This window comes from Chinchilla lanigera, unplaced genomic scaffold, assembly GCF_000276665.1.
Source record: "Chinchilla lanigera isolate Chin_1 unplaced genomic scaffold, ChiLan1.0 scaffold00007, whole genome shotgun sequence".
NCBI lineage: Eukaryota > Metazoa > Chordata > Mammalia > Rodentia > Chinchillidae > Chinchilla > Chinchilla lanigera.
The window spans coordinates 6,257,442-6,277,081 of NW_004955408.1; the positions used below are offsets into that span (position 1 = coordinate 6,257,442).

At 47.0% G+C, this 19,640-nt stretch overlaps 1 protein-coding gene and 1 long non-coding RNA gene across 6 annotated transcripts in view; one reads left to right on the forward strand and one right to left on the reverse strand.

Annotated features, from left to right (window-relative positions):
* LOC106147139 overlaps nucleotides 1-6,864 on the forward strand; it is a 20,675-nt gene extending 13,811 nt beyond the window's left edge. The window contains exons 2-3 of the long non-coding RNA XR_001231901.1: nucleotides 1,973-2,120; nucleotides 6,528-6,864. This is a non-coding gene — a long non-coding RNA (uncharacterized LOC106147139). The remainder of the gene's footprint in view (nucleotides 1-1,972; nucleotides 2,121-6,527) is intronic.
* Glra1 (glycine receptor, alpha 1) overlaps nucleotides 1-19,640 on the reverse strand; it is a 97,075-nt gene that overhangs the window by 21,350 nt on the left and 56,085 nt on the right. For all 5 annotated transcript variants that reach the window (XM_005376175.1, XM_005376173.1, XM_005376177.2 and 2 more), the window contains exons 4-6: nucleotides 5,936-6,159; nucleotides 3,384-3,466; nucleotides 1,924-2,061 (exon numbers count right to left, since the gene is read on the reverse strand). In XM_005376175.1, the coding sequence (XP_005376232.1) occupies nucleotides 1,924-2,061; nucleotides 3,384-3,466; nucleotides 5,936-6,159 (445 nt within the window). The remainder of the gene's footprint in view (nucleotides 1-1,923; nucleotides 2,062-3,383; nucleotides 3,467-5,935; nucleotides 6,160-19,640) is intronic.

Genomic DNA, 19,640 nt, shown 5'->3' on the forward strand with positions numbered 1-19,640 from the left:
CCCTTCCTTTCCTTTCCTTTCCTTTCCTTTCCTTTCCTTTCCTTTCCTTTCCTTTCCTTTCCTTTCCTTTCCTTTCCTTTCCTTTCCTTTCCTTTCCTTCCTTTCTTTTTTTTTGGTGACGCTAGGATTTATGGTTTAGATCTAAAATCGCCCCCAAGCCGCCAGTGTCTGGATGGTGATTGGGTTAAGGCAGCGCTATAGCGGCCTTGCTGTTGAGTGAGGTCTCGCGGGAAGGGGCGGGTCCCCGGGAGTGCGACCTGGAGGGTGCATCTTCTCTAGCTGCTTTCCTCTTCCTGTTCCCCCGGAGCTGAGCAGCTCTCCTCTGTCCAACCCCAGGGCCAGGCCACCTTTCCCTTCCGTTTCTGTCTGCACCAGGGCCTATAGTGGCGACCCTCAGCCCCTCTCTCTCACCTCCTCTCTGGGGCCCTTACCAGCCCACTGCCTGGTTCTCCTCTCCGCAGCTGGGTCCAGACAGCGGCTCCCTCAGCCTGCCAGCTGGCCCTGGCTCCCGCCGCGCTCCCACAGTGCTCCTCTCTACGGGCTCCCAGTCTGAGACTGGGCGGGCAAAGCCGGTACCGAGCCAAGCCCAGTTCACTCACACATGCGATCCCCCAGCGAAGGCTGCGCTGGTCACAGGGATGGAGAGCGCTGTGCAAGCAGCGTGGTTTCCTGTCTTCTTTCCTTCCTTCCAGCCTGGAGGACCTTGTGCTCTGGGCTCTCGCTTACAAGGTCTAATGGGCAGTTACCTGTACCTCCCCCATCAGAATGCAGTCCCTGGGTGTCAGACTGCCCTCCCAGCATCAGGCCTTCCCTGCAGCCCTAGAAACATTCAGCTGCCCGGGATAGAAGACATTAAGCAGCTTCCCTGGTAATCACGTGCTGTGGAGGACCACCAGGACGGCTCTCCTTGAGAGAACATTTGTCTCCATTTTGGCTAAACCTGGCCTTGATTCCACGTAATGATAGGTTCAGAGCTGGCTAGGAGATTTCTTTTTCCCCTCAATTGGCTTTGAGCAATGCAAATGGGTCTAGTGGAGGTGCTGCTGTGCAGTCTTTAAAGCAATGTGACAGGACAGTGCTGTGCTGCCTGTAGCTTCTAGCTAGTGTTCTGTGAGCTAAATGCTGTGCTGTTGGCTGAGACCGAGGCTTGAAAAAGAACCCGTGACATCTCAGGGACTGAAGGCCAGACATTCAAGCTGAAGCACTGACCCCAAAGAGCAAGACACTTCCTCGAGCTGCATCATGCAGATTACTCTTTCTGCACACCTCTCTCTCTGCATATTGCAGAGGTGCTACCCGCCTCCTCCCTAGCCCGGCTCACAGTACTCAAGTACTTCCTGCCATTCTCACAGTCACTGCTCCCAATCCACTCCTTTCTTCATGATTTTTTTTTTTTTTTTTGGTTTTTCTCCGGTACCAGGAATTGAACTCACGACCTTGCGCTTGCCAGGCAGGCGCTTTGCCGCTGAGCTAAATCCCCAGCCCTCTTCATGATTTAATAAAGTCCGGGTTCAGCCCTGGGTCGAGGCCTTTGCTCTGGTTAACCATTGTTCTAACTGGATTTAGGATCCTTTAGCTCCCCACCACTATAGATATGTGTTCATCTCTTTGTTCTCGCCGTGGATTGTACTGGAAGTGGTAGATGGGAATTACTTATTGGAATTCCAATAACTTTTCCCTGGGATTACAAATATAAACTCCACCGGGCCACGACAAGGTCAGGATGGGGTTCCTATAGTGTGTGGCCTAGGCTTAAGCTACTCCCTCCAGGACTCACAGGAAGAACATTGCAGAGTGCCTTTCTGTTAATAAATCCAGAGCTGTGTCCATCCTGGGCACTTTTTAAACTCAGTAGAATCAGTGATTGAATAAATGGTCCTGGCTGGGGGGCAGGATCTGAGGAGAGAGAGCGCTCATACCTACCTGTGTTGTAATGCTTGGTGCAGTACCGCAAGTCCTTTTCTTCCTTCAGGATAAACTGAGGCAGGGTGAGTCCGTCTGCCACCTGCACAGCTCCCTGCTCCTGCCACTCAAAGATGAGGTCATTCATGGTGTATCCAACTGGATGGGATCAGAAGAGGCAGCGGTCAGTACCCAGGAGCACGTGTGAGGCGTGTCAGGTGGGTGAGGATAGAGGCTGCGGGAGGCATCAGACAGTGGATGGACCGCCTAAGCCCATGCTGCCCTTTTGGAGTTATTCTCATTGAAGTGGCTACAAGTGGCTTAATTGTTTATGTCTACCCCTGGCCCTCCCTTTCTCTGCCCACCCTTCTGCACCTTGCCTGAGGTCTTCCGTGCCTACGCCTCACCCCTGTGGGAAATGAAGCAGAAGCCTGCTGTTGCTGCCAGCACGCCACCCTTGCCAGCCACCTTTGTTGGAGAACAACTCTGGGGAACATCTCTACCGCGTGCTGTCTTGGTGGGACTCGTGCTGGGAGCAGGGCGAGGCGTGAAGTGGTGACACAAGCTGGGGCAGTCAGACTCTGTCCCCACACTCTGATGCTTAAGAGACATAGGGAAAGGCTCGGAATAGGTCGGAGCTGACTCCCTTGAGAGGCGGTGCTCCAAGGAAAGGTTGGCTAGCTAAATGCTTGGGCCTGTTGCCTACACCTTTAAGTGAGTGAGACTTCTGTGGTAGCCCTGTGAGATCAGCTAATCCATGTGTTCAAATCCTGGTCCTCTCTTCCCCTATCAGAAGGAAGCATTCCTTCGAGGCGGGAACATTTTATATTTCTTTTTTCTTTTTTCTTTTTTTTTGCTTTTTGAGACAGGGTCTTCCTATGCAGTTCAGGCTGCTTTGAGCTCACTTTGTAGCCTAGGCTGGCCTCAAACTCACAACAATCCTCCTGCCTCAGCCTCCCCGGTGCTGGGATTACAGGCATGTGCCACCACGCCCCGCACATTTTATATTTCTGCAGCACGCTTACCACTTGGATTCTTTGTGCAGTCTTTGCCTGCTCCTCTGCTGAGGTGAGCCTCCCCAGGGGCTCAGGGACCTTGGCTTATTCGGACTACCTCTCCCCTATTCCTGGTGAGCGTACCCACAAAGGACGTGGGAGAATGCCTCTTTGGAGAGTGGTGCAGACCGCAAATGTGGGGCCTCAGTCAGACAGCGTGGGCATCACATTTTGAATGAATTTTCTTTTTTTTTTTTTTTTCCCAGTACCAGGAATCGAACTCATGACCTTGTGCTTGCCAGGCAGGCGCTGTGCCGCTGAGCTAACTCCCCAGCCCCTCGAATGAATTTTCTAAAAGCAAAGCCCTCGTCTCGTATTTTGAGCTATCACAATAATTCCTTGGGGTTCGCTGTTAAGGAAATTCTGCTGGTCCCACCCATAAGTGGGAGTTTGGGTCTTCAAAGAGGACTCCTGCAAGGGACTTACAGCTTTCCAGTTGCATGATGCACGTCTGCACATCCATGGGGAAATTCTTCAGATCCATGGGGCAGGCCAGTGTCAGCGTGATCCTGGGGAGACAAGTGCGGAGGATGTTGGATCTGGGGAGCCGAGCCTCCATTCTAGTTATGATCGGAACGCCAGTTGTCCAGGTTAGGGAAAGGAAGCCAGGGAACTAGTGTTTATTGAATAAATAAATGAACATTTCTAAGTTCCTGATGTGGAGATGGAGCCTCAGAGAGGGATAGTACATTCCCTAAAGTTTCAAGAGTCAGTGGAACTTCTGGGTTTGTTGAAGTCTGGCTTCTAGAGACCTGTCTCTTTTGGGTTTCCTGGGGCCGGTGCCTGTCCCCCATCCCCAGCCTTCTGAAGAGTCCTCAGGTGGAGCCAGAGCCCCAGTTCCAGCTGAGCTGCAGCCGGCCTCAGGCACCCCAGGTGCACCTGCAGCAGGTCCTGGGCTCAACGGAGGTCATTTCAAAAAGGCCCCTGCCTGCTGGGCAGCCACATGCAGTGGACTCACATCTGTGGGCTCCTGCTGGAGTGAGGAGTGCAGTGCTGGGCTCCCCAGGATTCTGGGATGACTGTTTATTTTGGTTTGTTCAGGCCTTACAAAGGCGGCAGCCTCAGGGCCAGAGGGAGTTCCTTCAGCAGAATGCAAGGCGTGTAGCTCAGGCTCCTGCTTGAAAGGCTTTGCCCACACCAGCTTTGCCTGCTGCCGGGAATGGAGAAGAAAGGCTCTCCGGTAGTCAGGCCAGCTCCCTCCTCTGACACTGAGCGTGCTGGGGTGCACAGTGGATCGGTCAGGACTTATCTAAGGTCACACAGCAAGCTGCTGGCTCAGCCAGGATTCAGAAGTCTGTCTCCTAGCCTGTGGATTCTGAGTCTCAGCGGCGCTGGCTCTCAAGTTTGCTGGCAAGAGCTGCTGCTCTGCAAGGCCAGCCCCAGGGCCCTAGGGCCCCTCACTGGCGGAAGTTGGCTGCTGGCACCTTGATTGCACAGGGCCCTTGATGAGCCCCCTCCCCCATGCGGCTCTCACCCCCTTAACTTCAAAGGTAGAAGTGTGCCAGGATGCGGGGTGGGGGGAGGAAGAGGAAGAGGGAGGAAAAGAAGAGAGGAAGGAGGGGAAAAGCGAAGGGAAAGTGAACGCGACTGAAGTTTTGAAGATAAAAGCTCCAAAGTGGGGCAGCTGTCATGCTGGGTTAATTTCCTGATGCTGAATGACCTTGGGAACATCACTTTCTGCTGACTTGTCCTTCTGTCGTGGTGCACTGGGACTTCGCTTCGTGCAGATGGGAAACTAGCCAGGTAGCAGCGAAATCCAAGCAGAGTCCCCCCACCCCACCAGGGCCTCGGTGACTGATTCCCAAGCCCATGACTCTTGCGTGAGAGAGGAGGATGGCCCTGGGTTGAGGAGGCCCTGGAGCGCTGCTTCCCCCAGCCTGAGTGTTGGTGGGGAGGTGACTAAGTGCCCTCCTCCCCAGCCTGCTCTGTGGAGTTCAGCCACACCTGAGGGTTAGGGTCGGCACAGCCTTTCCCTCAGATCTGGATATTTAAGGCTCTTCTCCTGATGGAAATAAGATTTATTTCCCCGAGGAACCAAATGGGCCAGGGCGTTTGTCTAGGACCGGTGCTACTTTAAGCTTTTTGAACTGAAAACAGTTATTCATTCATCAAATATTTGCATACCTCTTGAATGCTGTGCCCTGTCCCAGGCCTTGAGAGGCCATCGGATCTACATGAATGCAGATTAGTTCTAGGTTCTGAACTATTTGGCAAGTTACTTACATTTTCAGATAGATCTTCACTTGTCTAATCTGCCAAATGAACACAATAAAACTTACTTCCTGGGGTTAGAAGTATGAGATATAATCTATGCAATGTACCAGCAGAGCCAGTAAATTCTCAGTGAATGGGTGCTGATACAACTACTGCATGTGTACGGCCACTTCACCTCTTGGACACCAGTCACTGACTCTGCGCTTTGAGGAGTTAGCACCTAGGTGGGGAGGGGTGGCCGGAGCCTGAAAGCTTGGGCCCTCACCAGAGTCTGCAGGATATCCCACAGCTGGGAAAGGGGTCCGGCCTCTGGACACAGTGCGAGGTAGGTGGGATAGAAAGAGTTCGTAGAAGGGACCGGGTGGCCCTGGTTTACAGCAGTGAGTAGGACCATCCAGCCAGCAGACCCATTTACTTTGAAGGTGCTGTGATTGGTACCTTTGTGACGATTTGTGTGTGCTTTGTGCCTTCGCTCCTGCTAGTGGTCGTCATGTTTGACTACCTTGAGATGCTGGGTAACTCTAGCTCCTCTCTCTAGGCTGCCTTCCCTGGTTGCCTTGGTTACAATGAACCTCACTGCTGGAACTCCTAGTGGGGTTTTATTCTTACTTTCTGAGTGTAAGCTACAGAGCCGGGTCTCCTATTCCAGCACTGAGCCGCAGGCTGTCCGTATTTATTTGGTCTGTCCCTGAGTGTCCACTTCCCGAGGGCAGTGGGGCATGGCGTGTTCTGAGGAGGGAGCAGAGGGCACCGTGTGGGCTCACCTGATGCTGTAGAGGACGTTGCCATTCCTGGAGATCCGCAGCAGCTTGTTGTCCGTGGTGATCTCATGGAAGTGGGCTCCCTTCTCGTTGGCGAAGAACAGGTCAGGTTTCCAGATGGAGTCCAGCATGGACGGGTCCAGGTCCAGAGAGTCATCGGGGTACTCATTATAGGCCAGCCGGGGGTCGTTCCACTGCTGCCGCAGGAAGATGTTGACTCTGTAGTCCTGGGGACAGGGCACAAGGAGGTGGAGGCGGGGTTAGGCGCTGCATGCCAGGTCCCAGAGGCACTGTGAGGAAATGCTCCCCATTTCCCTCCTGGAGGGGATTCCTGGGGTGTGTTGCATCTTATTTGGGGATGAGATGTAAAGTCTGTACATCAGGCAGAAACACAGGAAGCCTAATCACCCCCAAACACCCCAGAAATGCCTAAGGATATTCAAATCTGAACTGAGGTTGTTTAAATGTTGCCCTTTCTTCTGAAAAAGGTACAAAAGTTCAAAGACTAATACAGTATACATCTATTTTCATCATCTTGTAAACACCTGTTTTCACCACCCTGCTAATACTCTCGTGCTTGCTTCATGTTTTTCAGACAAGAGAATGAATGTGTTATGGATAAAGTAGAAGCTCCATTTTACCATTGGCCCCAATGGTACAGTTATTCTTATGCACGCTAAAGTTGGAGAGTTATGGATCTAGATGGGTTGGAGGAATAAAAGGAGAAACTAAAAGTTGATGTCTGAGCATTCAAACCATTCTGCTTAAAGATGACAGTTTCCAAGCAGTGAAGGAAGAGATGCAGAAGAATTCTAGAGTATTGCTGCTGGTCCTGGAGTTCAGACTGCTGTGCTGTAATACTGGCTGTGGGGGATGAACTAATGGTCAACTTGTAACCCCCAGCTGAACTGAATCAGTGTGGTGCTGGGTGTGGAAGGCCCACCTGAGGACTGTTGCCAGCAGCATAAAAGGAGAACTGGAGGGAAAGATAGCGTGCTGTTGATTCTCCTGGAGAAGCTTGTCACGCTGGTTTTCCTGATATGAACTCAGCTGTTCTCACTGTGGAAGGAGCTCAGATACTCGATGTTGCTGAGGATGGCTGCGGTTCTCTTTGAGGGAGCCCTGGTTCTTACCTTGAGCATTGCTTCCTGGCTCCAGTGCAGATCCCTCAGCCTGCTGGCACAGATCCTTCATCCCACTGGCACAGACTTTCTAGCTTCCACCACTGACCTTTGGGCTTTCCCAGTGCAGATCCTTGATACAGACTTGCATGAGGCATTGTCATGGGCTCTAGGCCTCCAGATGGACTTATGGAGAACACTGCTGTAGGAACCAGGCCCCCAGCTGGATGTTTTGGGTCTCTAGTACATGGACAGATCTCCCACACTCTTTTGCATTTGACTCTTTAGTTGAATATTACAATGTAATCCTGTAAAATATGTGTCCTGTGTTAAATCTTTTCCCTTGTAAACCCCAACTACAACACCTGCCTTCTAGAACTTTCTATGATGTGTTGATTTGTTTGGGAAAGTTTAGTAGATATCGTAGAGCTGCACCGGGTCGGCAACTACAATGCAAGGCAGTGCCAAATTCCTCTGATGGCATGGCCTTGCAGTTGTTCTACTGGAAAAAGATTTGCATAGGTCAAAGCAAGTTGGGAAATATTGGCCTAGACGACGACATGCAGCCACTTTCTTTATGGCAGGACTTCTCAGAGACTTTAGGTGCTAGTGAGTTGTGTGTCTGCCTCCAAGAAGGAAGAGCAGGCGGGACAGTGCTCTGGGGCACGTTGGCCATGGAGCTCTTTCTCTGCACATGATGGCGCACCTTCTGTTGACCACAGGTTGGGGACTGCTGTCTCTGTCAAAACTCCACCCCTCCTTTTTCTGTTTCCAAGTGAAGAAACTGAAGTTGGAGAGAATCAAGACCAACCCAGGGTTACACTGACACTACAGGGACCGAGCTCACTCTAGTTCCAAGTGTCCTGACCCCTCCTGAGGGCTTGTTCAAGCACCCCTGTGGATCCCAGGGGAACTGAGCGAGTCTGTTTAATTCCCATTCACAACTGGAGATGGGATGGTATGTTTAGGTCTCAATGGTAGGAAGCTGGGTAATGCAGTTAAGAAATATTTCATTCAACCTGCAATGTGGGGAAAAATGTTTGCCAGCTGTTCCTCAGACAAAGGATTAAAATTGAGAACATATAAAGAATTGAAAAAAATTAAGCCCCCCAAATTGAGAGACCCAATCCAAAAATGGGCATCTGAGATAACTACACACTTCTCAGATGAAGAAACACAAATGGCAACTAAATATGTGAAAAAATGTTCAATATCACTGGTCATCGAGAGATGCAAATGAAAACAACACTGAGATTCCATCTCACTCCAGGAAGAATGGCTATCATAAAGAAACCAACCAATAACAAATGCTGGGGGCGCTGGGAGAAAAAGGAGCCCTACCGCACTGTTGGTGGGAGTGCAGACTGGTGCAAGCACTGTGGAAATCAGTGTGGAAACGCCTCAAAAAACTAGGGTTGGAGGTGTCATTTGACCCAGCTATTCCCTGCTGGGTGTCTTCCCCGAAGAATTAAAAGCATCATAAATGAAGTAAATAAGATCCAAAATGTACAATAGGTAGTGTGAAATGGGAAGAAACTGTTCAAAGGGAAAGAGAAACTGGGATAGGGGAAAGGAGAAAAGAATGAAGGGAAAAACAAAATAAAAAAGTATATATATATATGATAGTTAAATAGTTATACTACTAATTTCTCTTCATTGAAAAGATAGGTTTGTGCTAATATTGTTTGGACAATTAGATGTCTATATCTTGTACTCTGAGTAATTTAAACCTAACAATATGCAATGTATTAAGCATTATTACTCTCCTATTATCATTTTGAATTTTTTTTCTCTTTAAAATAAAATAAAAAAGAAATATTTCATCAAGAATACCTAGCTGTGGTGGTAGATACCTGTGGTCCCAGTACTCTGTGAGGCTGAGGCAGGAGGATCACAAGTTTGAGCCCAGCCTGGGCAACGTAGTGACTTAGCAAGACCTTGTCTCAAAATAAAAAATAACAAACATGCTGTTGATGTAGCTCAGTACAAAGGCACTGTGTTCAATCCCCAGTAGCAATACCTCCCCACACACATGAAAGAAAAGAAAGAAAGGGGAAGAAAAGATGAGAAAAGAAAGAGCAATCTGCTTTGTTAAGAAAATCTGTGACCATGAACATTGTGGCTGTACAAAAGAATTTGGGATATACAAGAGAATTTGGGGTGTATTTGTGTTTCCCAAAGAAGAAGGGCCTAGCTTTTCTGTTGGACTCCCCAAAGGGCCTATAATTCTCCCAAAGATTAATAACCTTGTTTAAGTCTAACTTTAAATGGTTTCATTCAAGAAATAACCTCCACACATGAAGGCATCCTATTGCTCTTTCCCTAAGGGTGCTGTATAAATGTGGTCATGCTGTTTTCTTTTGGGGTGATGCTTCTAAATCCTCATGGGTCTTCTTTATCCGTCATCAGCAGGGGTGAACTGAGATGAACAATCTCTCTACTCTTACCCTCACCCCTGCCTAATTCCTCCCACGACATGTATCTCATTTGTTTGCCTACAGAAATATCAATAGCTTCATAAAATGTTCCAAGGTATTTTATAGGATTTTTCTATAATTTAATTGAAGCCTCTCCCTCCAGCCCCATAGAAAGTGACATTCGGGGTCATAATCCATGCCTTATAAGTCCCGGGGTGGAGGGAGCACCCGAGGCCGGGTCTGGATGTTGTTTTTCTTCAAGACAGCTTGAAACCTGGCCCATCTGATTAGGGGCTTGGAAACAGCCTTTCATCTTGCTCGGAGTTTCACGTGGAGTGTGTGTGTGTGTGTGTGTGTGCGTGTTCTGGGGCGAGGCACTGGCAAAGTCACATTAGAGTGAACAGACTATGAATGGTTGGGCAGAAAATGCTTTTAGTCCCCAACTTCCGCTGTCCTTTTTTTTTTTTTTAATTAAAAAAACAAACAAAACAACAATAAAGACAAAATCAAAACAACACAAAAACAACAGAAACGATACATGACCTCAGAAAAAAATGATAGGAATTAACAAGGTTGCTACGTTACACCCCGCTGTACTTTTGATGTTCTTGCTGGTGGCGTGTCAAGGCTGTGTACATAGCCGAAAGGCAGAAAGGGACATGGCATTTCTTAAAACGGTCTGTTAGGCACCGGGCGCCTTTCTAGACACTGTCACTGTCACATACATCTAATCCTCAGGAAACCCCTGCAGGCAAAGCTTCAGATCCCCGCGGAGGGCGGTAAGGAAAGGGGTTTGGGAACATTAAAAACCAGGGCCCATGAAAGGCCAAGCTGGGATCAAGACGAGCCCTGGTCAAGCCCTCTAGCGAGCACTTATCTCTATGTTGCTGTGTATGGAATCGATTCTGGGCCGGGTACACTGTCCCTTGTCCTCATTGCTTTGGCAAATTCTGCCTGTTCAGCTTAACCCTTCTCTCCTGCAGGAGCATCAGGGCCCCCAGAGGCCCCCAGACTTTCTTCCTTTTCTACTCTCTGAGCAAGAGGGGATCCTCACATCATTTTACAGAGCACTTCCTCACTGTGTCGGTCTTATCTCCCGAACTCGGTTGGCAGCAAGTTCAAGGGATGAACCAGACCTTGTGTTTCTTCTGCACTATTCCATCTACCAAACCGGTCGGTTCAGAAGGAGAAGGAGGAGGCAATGCCAGAAAAAGCAGGAGCAGATGAACCTTCCTCATTTGATGCTTGGAGAGACTGAGACCCGTAGGAGAAAAACATCTTTTTTTGTTTTTTTTTGTTTTTGGAGAGAGGGTCTTTCTATGCAGTTCAGGTTGACCTTGAACTCACAACGTAGCCCAGGCTAGCCTCAAACTCATGGTGATCCTCCTGCCTCAGCCTCTGAGTGCTGGGATGATGGGCATGTTCCATTGCACTTGGTGAGAAAAACATTTTCTAAGGGTCACATAGCAATTCAGTAAAGGACTTGGCCTAAACCTAGCTCTGCTTCTCCGGGACTTACTGTTAGAAAAGGCTAGGATATATGCTAAGAACCGTTCTAAAGGCAACAGCTGAATGGAGTTAGTGTTTTTTTTTTCCAGCAGCATTTAACTTGGGGCCTGGGAAGTGGCAGGCAGTGTTCTAAGTACCTGGGAGTCTGCTGAAAATGAGGAAGCTGCATCTTTTCCATCACAGAGGCTGGAGTGTGCTGATTGTACCACGCAGAGGTGAAGGCTGTGGTAGGGGCTTTGAACAGTGTCCCGGGGGTATGGAAAACAGCTGCTCCGCACTTGGACACACGGTGGAGATCAGGGAGTCTCCAGGCACCGGTGCTATGATTAAGGAGACCAGCTGTGGCCGAACCATGTGAAGTCTGGGGGCAAAGCGAGAGTGTGGTGCTCTGGAGGCTGGAAGGTAACTGTCTGAGAGGAGTGGGAGGGCTGTCAGGGCTTCTGAAGCTGTAGTTGGACTGTATCGTGACTGCACCTTGAAGACTTTGAATAGTTTTAAGTAAGGATGGATATTATTACATTTGCATTTAACTACTGATATTTTAAAATCTTTTATTTTTTCTTATCACAGAATTAGCGCATGCTGATTGTAAAGAAAACACAAATGTACATCATCCACAAGAAGAAAATAACTAGTGCCACTGGGCGTGGTGGCACACGCCTGTAATCCCAGCACTTGGGAGGCTGAGGCAGGAGGATCGCTGAAAGTTCGAGGCCAGCCTGGGCTACAAAGTGAGCTCAACTCAGGGCAGCCTGAACTGCATAGCGAGACCTTGTCTCAAAAAGACAAAACCAACAGAACCAAAACAGACAAAACAAAAAAAAACAACTATTGCAAAGTGAGAGCAAGAACCTGGAAGTGTAGCTCAGTGTCTCAGGTGGCTCCCTGCTTTCCAGGGGTGGTCACCAGCTCCTCCCTGCAGCTGCTACCCAGCCATTGATTTTCCCTTCCAAGCTGGTAAATGTCAGGGAGAAGCACAGTTCAGAAGAGATCAGTGTTCTTGGTGGAACAGGCTGAAAGCTAAACGCTGTTTTGCTGACCCAGCCTTATCCGTCTGTTGGTTGATGTTCAACATGATAGGGGCCCTTGTTCAAGTTCAGGGGCCAGAGGACAACCTCCCGTAGCTGGCTATTTACTTCTCAGCCTCTCAAAGGTAGCCTTTAAACCTGCAGCAGGGGTCTGGTCCAATGCTTTTCAGTACCAAAGCACCCACCTTTCCTCGGAGCCCCCGATTTCTGGTAATTGAATAATGCTGCCTTGTGCATCAGATTAAAGTAGAATATCCACACATTCATTCATTCTGCAAATACTTACTGAGGGCTCCCTGTGCAGTTGGATCTGCCTTCCCTCCCTCACTGTGTCTAATTCTAACTGCTAACAAACTCCTCTAAATTCAGTACTGCGGTGAAATAGGAAGCATGAAGGGTTCTTTTCTCCATGTTTGGAATTGAACCCAGGTGTTGTCCCAGCCAACTGTGTTCCCAGCCCTTTTTAATTTTACAGTGGACCCTCGAGTTATGGCCAGCCTCATTTACAAACAACTTGGGTTACAGCTGGAATTTTAGGTTTAACTTACTAACAAAGTCCTGAGTTATGACCTGAATGCTGGCCACTTGTGCAACTGTGAACAAAGGCTTGTGATGCCAGAAAAGTGTATGTAAAGCATCAGTCTGAGCCTGATGTGTTTGCTGGTGGATGTTATTTTAATGGTAGCAGTTGCTACAGTTTCTGCTATTAAAATGGTTCCCAAAAAGCTAGAAAAGAACCTAAGGAAGGAGGGGAGGTAAAGAAAACAATCATAATAAAAAGAAGAGAATAGTGCAGAAATATGAGAGTGACGTTTGTGTGACTGATATCACTATTATGTACATCATGTCAAATTCTACTGTCTCTATACTCCAACAGAGGAAAGATTCGTATAAGGAAGCTAGTGCTGCTAAAGGTGTTACTCAAATTAGTAAGTCATGATCAATAGCATTAGACAAGGTAGAAAGGCCATTATTTATGTAGATAAATGAAAGGCAAATGGCAGGTTATAGCCTATCTGAGTTGATAATTTGTGGGAAAAAGCTAGGCTGTAAATGCATATCTCATAAAGGATAATCTATTAACAAGTGGCAATGGTGAAACATTTTGTGCCAGTAAGGAGTAGTTTCACAATACTGAAGCAAGTTCATACTGTAACTAGGCATGGTGAAGCAACCAGGCTGATAAAAGGGCTGCTGAAAATTACACATATCACTTTGAAATCATGACATGGAGACTTGGCTTTTGCTGTCATCAAGTTTTCAACTGTGGTGAAACTGGAAGAAAATGCTCAGGAGAAACACATTATACAAAAAGAGAAGAAAATGCCAGGCCATAAGCCTATGAAGAATAGGTTAAACTTATTGCTGTGTGCCAATTTGAGTGGTGACTTCAAGATAAAGCCTCTCTTGGTTTATCACTCTGAGACCCCTGGAGTGTTCAGAAAGCATAAAGTCATGAAGAATAGGCTGGGGTCATGTGGAGATCGAATGCAAGAGCCTGGGTATCAAGAGTACTTTTCTGGCTGGGGACATAGCTCAGCAGGACTAGTGCCTGCCTGGCAAGTGCAAGGTTCTGAGTTCAATTCCTAGTACCAAAAAAAAAAAAAAAAAAAAAAAGAGTACTTTTCCTTGAGTGGATCAGGGAGGCTTTCTGTTCTACTGTTAAGAAAAATCTAGAAGACAAAAGTTTACCTTTCAAGGCTCTCCTCATCATGGAAAATGCCCCTGCTCACCCATGAGATTTGGAAAAGAATTGGCTGAAGAATTCTCATGGCTCTCTGTCAAGTTTCTCCCACCTAAGACAACTCCTCTATTGCAGTCTATGGACCAATAGGTTATAACTAACTTTAAGAAGCACCAAGGAACTTTTTTTTTTTTTTCAGTCTTTTTGATACAGGATCTTTCTGTGCAGTTCAGGCTGGCCTTGAGCTCATTTTGTAGCCCAGGCTGGCCTCGAACTTGCAATGATCCTCCTGCCTAAGCCTCCTGAGTCCTGGGGTTACAGGTGTGCACCACTACACTGGGCTCCAAGGAACTGTTCTTGAAGTGCTTCCAGATGGTTTCAGATACAGATTTAAGCTTTAAAGAGCTCTGGAAGGAATGTTACAGTGTCCTTTCCTAAGTGAGGTTAACTGAGATATCCTGGACCAGTGTCTCTCTAAGGACACTGAGATCTGCCTAGGAGAAAATGTGACCTAAAATTATATGAGAGAGAGACTTTGAAGGCTGGGTAGAGGAGCCTGAGCCTTCAACTGACCCTTTTATTGATGACACTGTCACTACAGCAGGGTCCATATGCCTGCAGGTAGACAGTGGTGATGTTGAGGAACTGGTGCAGGAATACTCAGAGGAACAGTCTACAGAGAAACTTTAGAAGCTTCTGGCTGAGCCACAGAGAATGGCAGCTGAGGAGGAGGGCAAGTATTTTCTCAAATAAAGGAAATCCTGAGAAACTGGACTGAGCTACAAATATTCATGGAGAAGATCCACACAGATAGAGAAAAAACCAGTTGCAGCATTCACTTGCTTAATGACAATGTCACGTCATACTACAGAACAGTGTTAAAGAAAAGATAGAAACAGACAACTTTAGACCAGTTTTTAGCTTTCTGAAAAGGCTGAGACCCAGTAAGACAGAAGCAGGTCCTAGTGGGCTACAGACTCTCCCAAGGAGAGAAAGGACACCAGAGAGCCAGATGCCTGATGCTCTTATAGAAGAGGATTCTCCTTCCAAACAACCACCTTCCATTTCATCCGCGCTTCCTACAAGCCAAAGATGTCAACTTGAATGGTGAGTGTGGTATGAAATTCTTGTTTCAGGGAAACAAGGCACATTTTATAACTTTTTGGTGACTACACTAGGAAAACTATTAGTGTTTCTGGTAAAATTTATGTACATTATACAACCCTTTCTGTTATGAAAATGCTAGTTAATGGGTGCTTTTGGAGGTTCAGAAAGCATTATGGGTATTTTCATTATTTCTTCTTGGAAAAATAGTCTTGACTTACAACCAACTTGAGTTACAACCAGCCCTCATGCACAAACTGAGCTCTTAAGTCAAGGGTCCACAGTATTTTGAGACAGACACACTAAGTTGCCCCAGCTGGGCTCACACTTCTGATCTTCTTGCCTCAGCCTCCTGGGTAGCTGGACTTACAGGCATGCACCACTGTGCCTGGCCCATGAAGTGGGAAAGAGTTAAGAGGATGTGAGGGTGTGTTGGAGGGAAGGGGATAGGGAAGGTGAGAGGCTGCTCATTGCAGTCAGAGCCAAGGCACATGGCATCAAGAGGGAGGCATAAGAGCAAGATTCGTATTTCTTCTGAAGTCTCTCCAGCTCTCAAAGGGAAGTGTCTCCTCTAAACTCAATCCACCTCTGTATACATTTATTAGGCTGAGTCAGAATACTGTGAGAGTAGAGGCAGAAGGTCTTGGTTTCTACACTCACAGATATCAAAGTATCTAACAGGCAAGGTAAAACTTGGTCACAAATACACACCCTAGAAAATGGACAGGGATAGGGATCATAAGAAGTTCTAATAAGCTTTGACTACAGATCATACTCAGGTCACAGGCATGACTTCCAGCCAGGTTGGATGAATTTGGAAACACTCTCAGAGCGAAGATGGCATTTGAAATGGCCCACTTCCATTTATTACATCCTCCTGAAGTCAGCATCTCTAGATCTGGTGTTATTCTGAGATATGAACAGTCGCTGGTTTTAGCAGGAAGGAGCCCAGAGGTGAGGCAGACAGACTTAGAGCAGGGTAGGATAGGAGACCAGAGTCACAGCCTCGGAGGACTTAGAATTAGGATGAGGAGAGACAGGAGTGAAATGACTCTCTTGTATTAAGAATAGCAAATGCAACTGTATGTAGGCGGGGCATTCAGGTGGCTCTGTTGTGTTTAGCCACTAACCGCATAGGATCTGCTAATTTACCAGGCACTATGTCCAAGGATGCCTGTGCACTTCCATTTATTTTATCCTTAAGATAACCCCATGGCATAAACATTTCCAGCCTGAAATATGGCTGAAGGAGGCTCAGGGAGATAAGTACTTTGCGCACGTCACACAGATGTTAAAAGGGTGCTGGCGTTTGAACTGGTCTGATTGTATGAAGTTCACACTCTCAACCACAGTGCCGTGATAATGCTGTAAAATGAATTGATTTGAGACTGTGTTTGGATTTTATTCAGTCAGTAATTTGGCATCCCTGAAAGCTGAAGTGCTGGAGTAACACCGCAGTTTAACTCCAGGAGGATCAGTATGTCAGCAGTGACCAGAGGGTGGTGGAAGTGAGAGGAAACAGCTACAGGGAGACGAGTTTGAGGCTGTTTGGCAGCCCAGTGAGAGGTGAGAAAGACCTAAGGTAAGATGCAGGAATGGGGAGTGGGTGGGTGTGAGAGGATCATCGTTCTTTTCCGTCATCTTCTCTGTTACTTGCATCATTAAATATTACAACTAGATAGAACCGTGGTGATTTCTGTCTCCACTTCTTCATTTTACACATGGCCTAGAGAAGAAAAGTGACTTTTTCAGGGCTTCACAGCAAAGCAATGACCAGAATGAACACACGGCAGTTTGACTCCAGCCCACTTCTTATACTATATACCTTTTGAAGGTAGCCCCAGGGCCAGGAGTTGAAGAACTTAGTGTGATCTGCCATCACCCAGGTTAGCTTCCCTGGAGAGGCTCCACCATGGGCTTGTTCTAGAGTCTGGGATTAAGATGCACAAGAGCTGGACCAGTCGCCAAGGACCAGGGCCAGGGAATCTGTTCAGAGGGAGGCTTCTCAGGCTTGGTTTCCTAATTGGTACCCTCTTGTCATGCATTTTCCCAGGCCTCTGGGAAGCACTGTGGAGTGAGAGTCACATGTTTTCTGCAAAAATGACAAGTTAGCCGCAGTCCCCTCATAATTCTTTGAGCACATGGGCCTTGCTCAATTGGCAGATGGAGGGTTTGCTAAGCCCTAACTGAGTGCCAGGTACTATGCTAAGAGCTTTACAGGAAACTTTTACCAAATACACTGAGAATTTCATAAAAAACTGAGGCCTTGGGATAGTAAGTGCTTTGTCTAAACTTAGGGACAGATCTGAGATTTGACTCCAGGACAATTTGACTTCTAAATCCTGTGCTTTTCAGCAGTGTACTGTAGAGGATCCTATTATTAAATAGGAGAATAAAAGAAAAGATAAAGGAAAAAAAGAAAAAAAGAAGAAAAAGAATAAAAAGGAAAACCCTCAAACCAAAAAAGAATGTGTGTGTGTGTGTGTGAGAGAGAGAGAGAGAGAGAGAGAGAGAGAGAGAGAGAGAGAGAGAAAAGAGTCCAAAAAATAAAAAGAAAATTTCTCTCTAACTTTGAATGAGTGGTTTTTCTCCAGGATCCTCAGTTTTGGAATCATGTACGTCACAGCTCTAGCTTTATGGCATGTGGGTCTGTGAGGTGCTCCTCTGTTCCAGAGGCCCATCCATCTGTTTTCCCCAGGCTGTTGTAAACATCCAAACCAAGCTGTGTCCTTGCCCGCACAGGTGGATGGGGAAGGCGGTCAGACCTCAGATCTGTGCTGCATGGAGACAGCAGAGTGGGAGCTCACACAGCCCGCTGCATGTCAGCAGCCTCAGACCCAGCTGTTTCTAAGCACAACACAAGCCAGCCTGCCATGGCAGATAGAGTGCATGACCTTGTCCTGAGCACAGACCTCTCAGCTGTTCTATGTCCACCCCGCAACCTCTCTATGACTGTCACCTATGGCTGTCTCCTACCCAGTCACTGTGGGAGGGTTACACTGGGAACCCCAAAGTGAAGTTGTTTTGTAGTTTTTCTGAGTCTCAGTCTTAAATGATCAGCCTCTTCCTGAAATGACCCCTGATCAAGCACTCCCTGGAAATACGGCAGGCCCTGCTTTGGTTTCCATCTCTGGCTGTTGCCTGCTGTGAGGAAAGAGACACCTTGGCATAAAACCCCTCACTCCTTTTGCAGTTCACAATAGCCATGGGCTCCTCCTGGGGCCCACATGGTCAGCCAGGTCCCTATTTCTCCCCAGAGCTCCTGCTCTTGGGGCTTACATGGCATCTCGGGAGGTAGATTCCTTCCTGGAAGCTTGGGTGAACTTCCAGACTGCTTCATTACTTTTTTTAAAAAAATTAACTTTACTTTTTAGTACATATTTGTCATACATATTGATCACATTCATCACAGAGAATTTGTACCTGTAGATAATATATCTTAGTTCTTTTATTCTCTCCCTTCCACACTTCTCCTCCCCATTTACAAAAGCTTTGTTTGCATGTTTCACCTTCCATTCTCTCTTTCATTCCCTTTTCCCTTTCTCCCCGCCCCTCTCCCTGACTGCCTCATTCTTTTCTCTGCACTGTGGTCTGTCTCTCCAGCTTCTCTGTAGCTTCTAACTTTCCCGTGAGTTCCTTCCTGACTTCTGCAGAGCTACCTCTTCCTCTCTCCTCACCAAGTTATTACTTCCCAGGTGTCTGGACAGGCTGAACCTCTGCTGACTGCTACACTGCCATGTTCCTTCCACTCACTGCTTCTCAAAGGACCCTCACGTTAGATTTTGCTTTCTGAGGTTTGGTATAGAAGAGAAAATTCTTATCCCCATTGGATACAGACACAAAAGCCCTAAACTCTCAAGTTCCCACTGCCAGTAACTTGTTGATGTAGAAATGATAACAATACAAATGATACTCATCTATGGAGACTTCACCACTGTGACACTGTGTTAAGAGCTGATATGTGTTATTTTATCTTCACAGTAATTTAAGTTTTACTATTATTCTCATTTTACAGTTATGAAATCAAGGCATATAGAGGTTAAAGTACCAATCCTGACATCACCATGCTAGTCACCGGCAAAGCTGGAATTTGAACCCAAGGTGTTAATGCCAGAGTCCAAACATTTAGCCAGTAGGCCACCCAGGAGCTCCCAGAATTGCCTTGAGTGACAGTTTCATGACACCTCAATGCCATTGGGTACTGCCCTGGCTGCTGTATACCTGTGGGTTTGTTATGCCCACAGATAGCAGAAGAATTGCACAGGGAAAAGGACAGAAAGCTTCTGCCTTGGTTTAACAGTGCCTTTTCCTGGATTTGACCCAGGAATCTGCCCCATTCTCTGTCTGTACTTTTGTCCCATACTGGCCGACTCCCCAGATCCCTGCCTCTTGACTGCATGGCTCCAAATGCCTAATTTGTGCCTTAAGCCTCTCCTAAGTCACCACCCTGGCTGGTGCATTTTCATTTGGATAGCAAACGATCGGAGTGTATCTGTTGTAATGAACAGTGTATGGTTTGGACCAGTGGAACTGATCATCTTTGTTTTTAGGGGAATACTAAAGCCCAGTATGAGTTTAGTAATTATATAGAAATGTAAATAGCAGCACTTTTATTCAATGTCTAACATTGGCTCAAATTTTATATATATTGTATTTCTAAACCTTTTATTAATCCAGCATACTGGATATTATTGTATGCATTTTACAGGTAAAGAAGTTGAAATTCAGTGAAATTAAGACAGTGTGAAGTGTTTTATCTAAGGTCACATAGTAAGTCTTAGAATATGTATATAGATCTAGGACTTCTGGTCCCTAATTTCATATTCTTTTTTTTTTTTTTTTTTT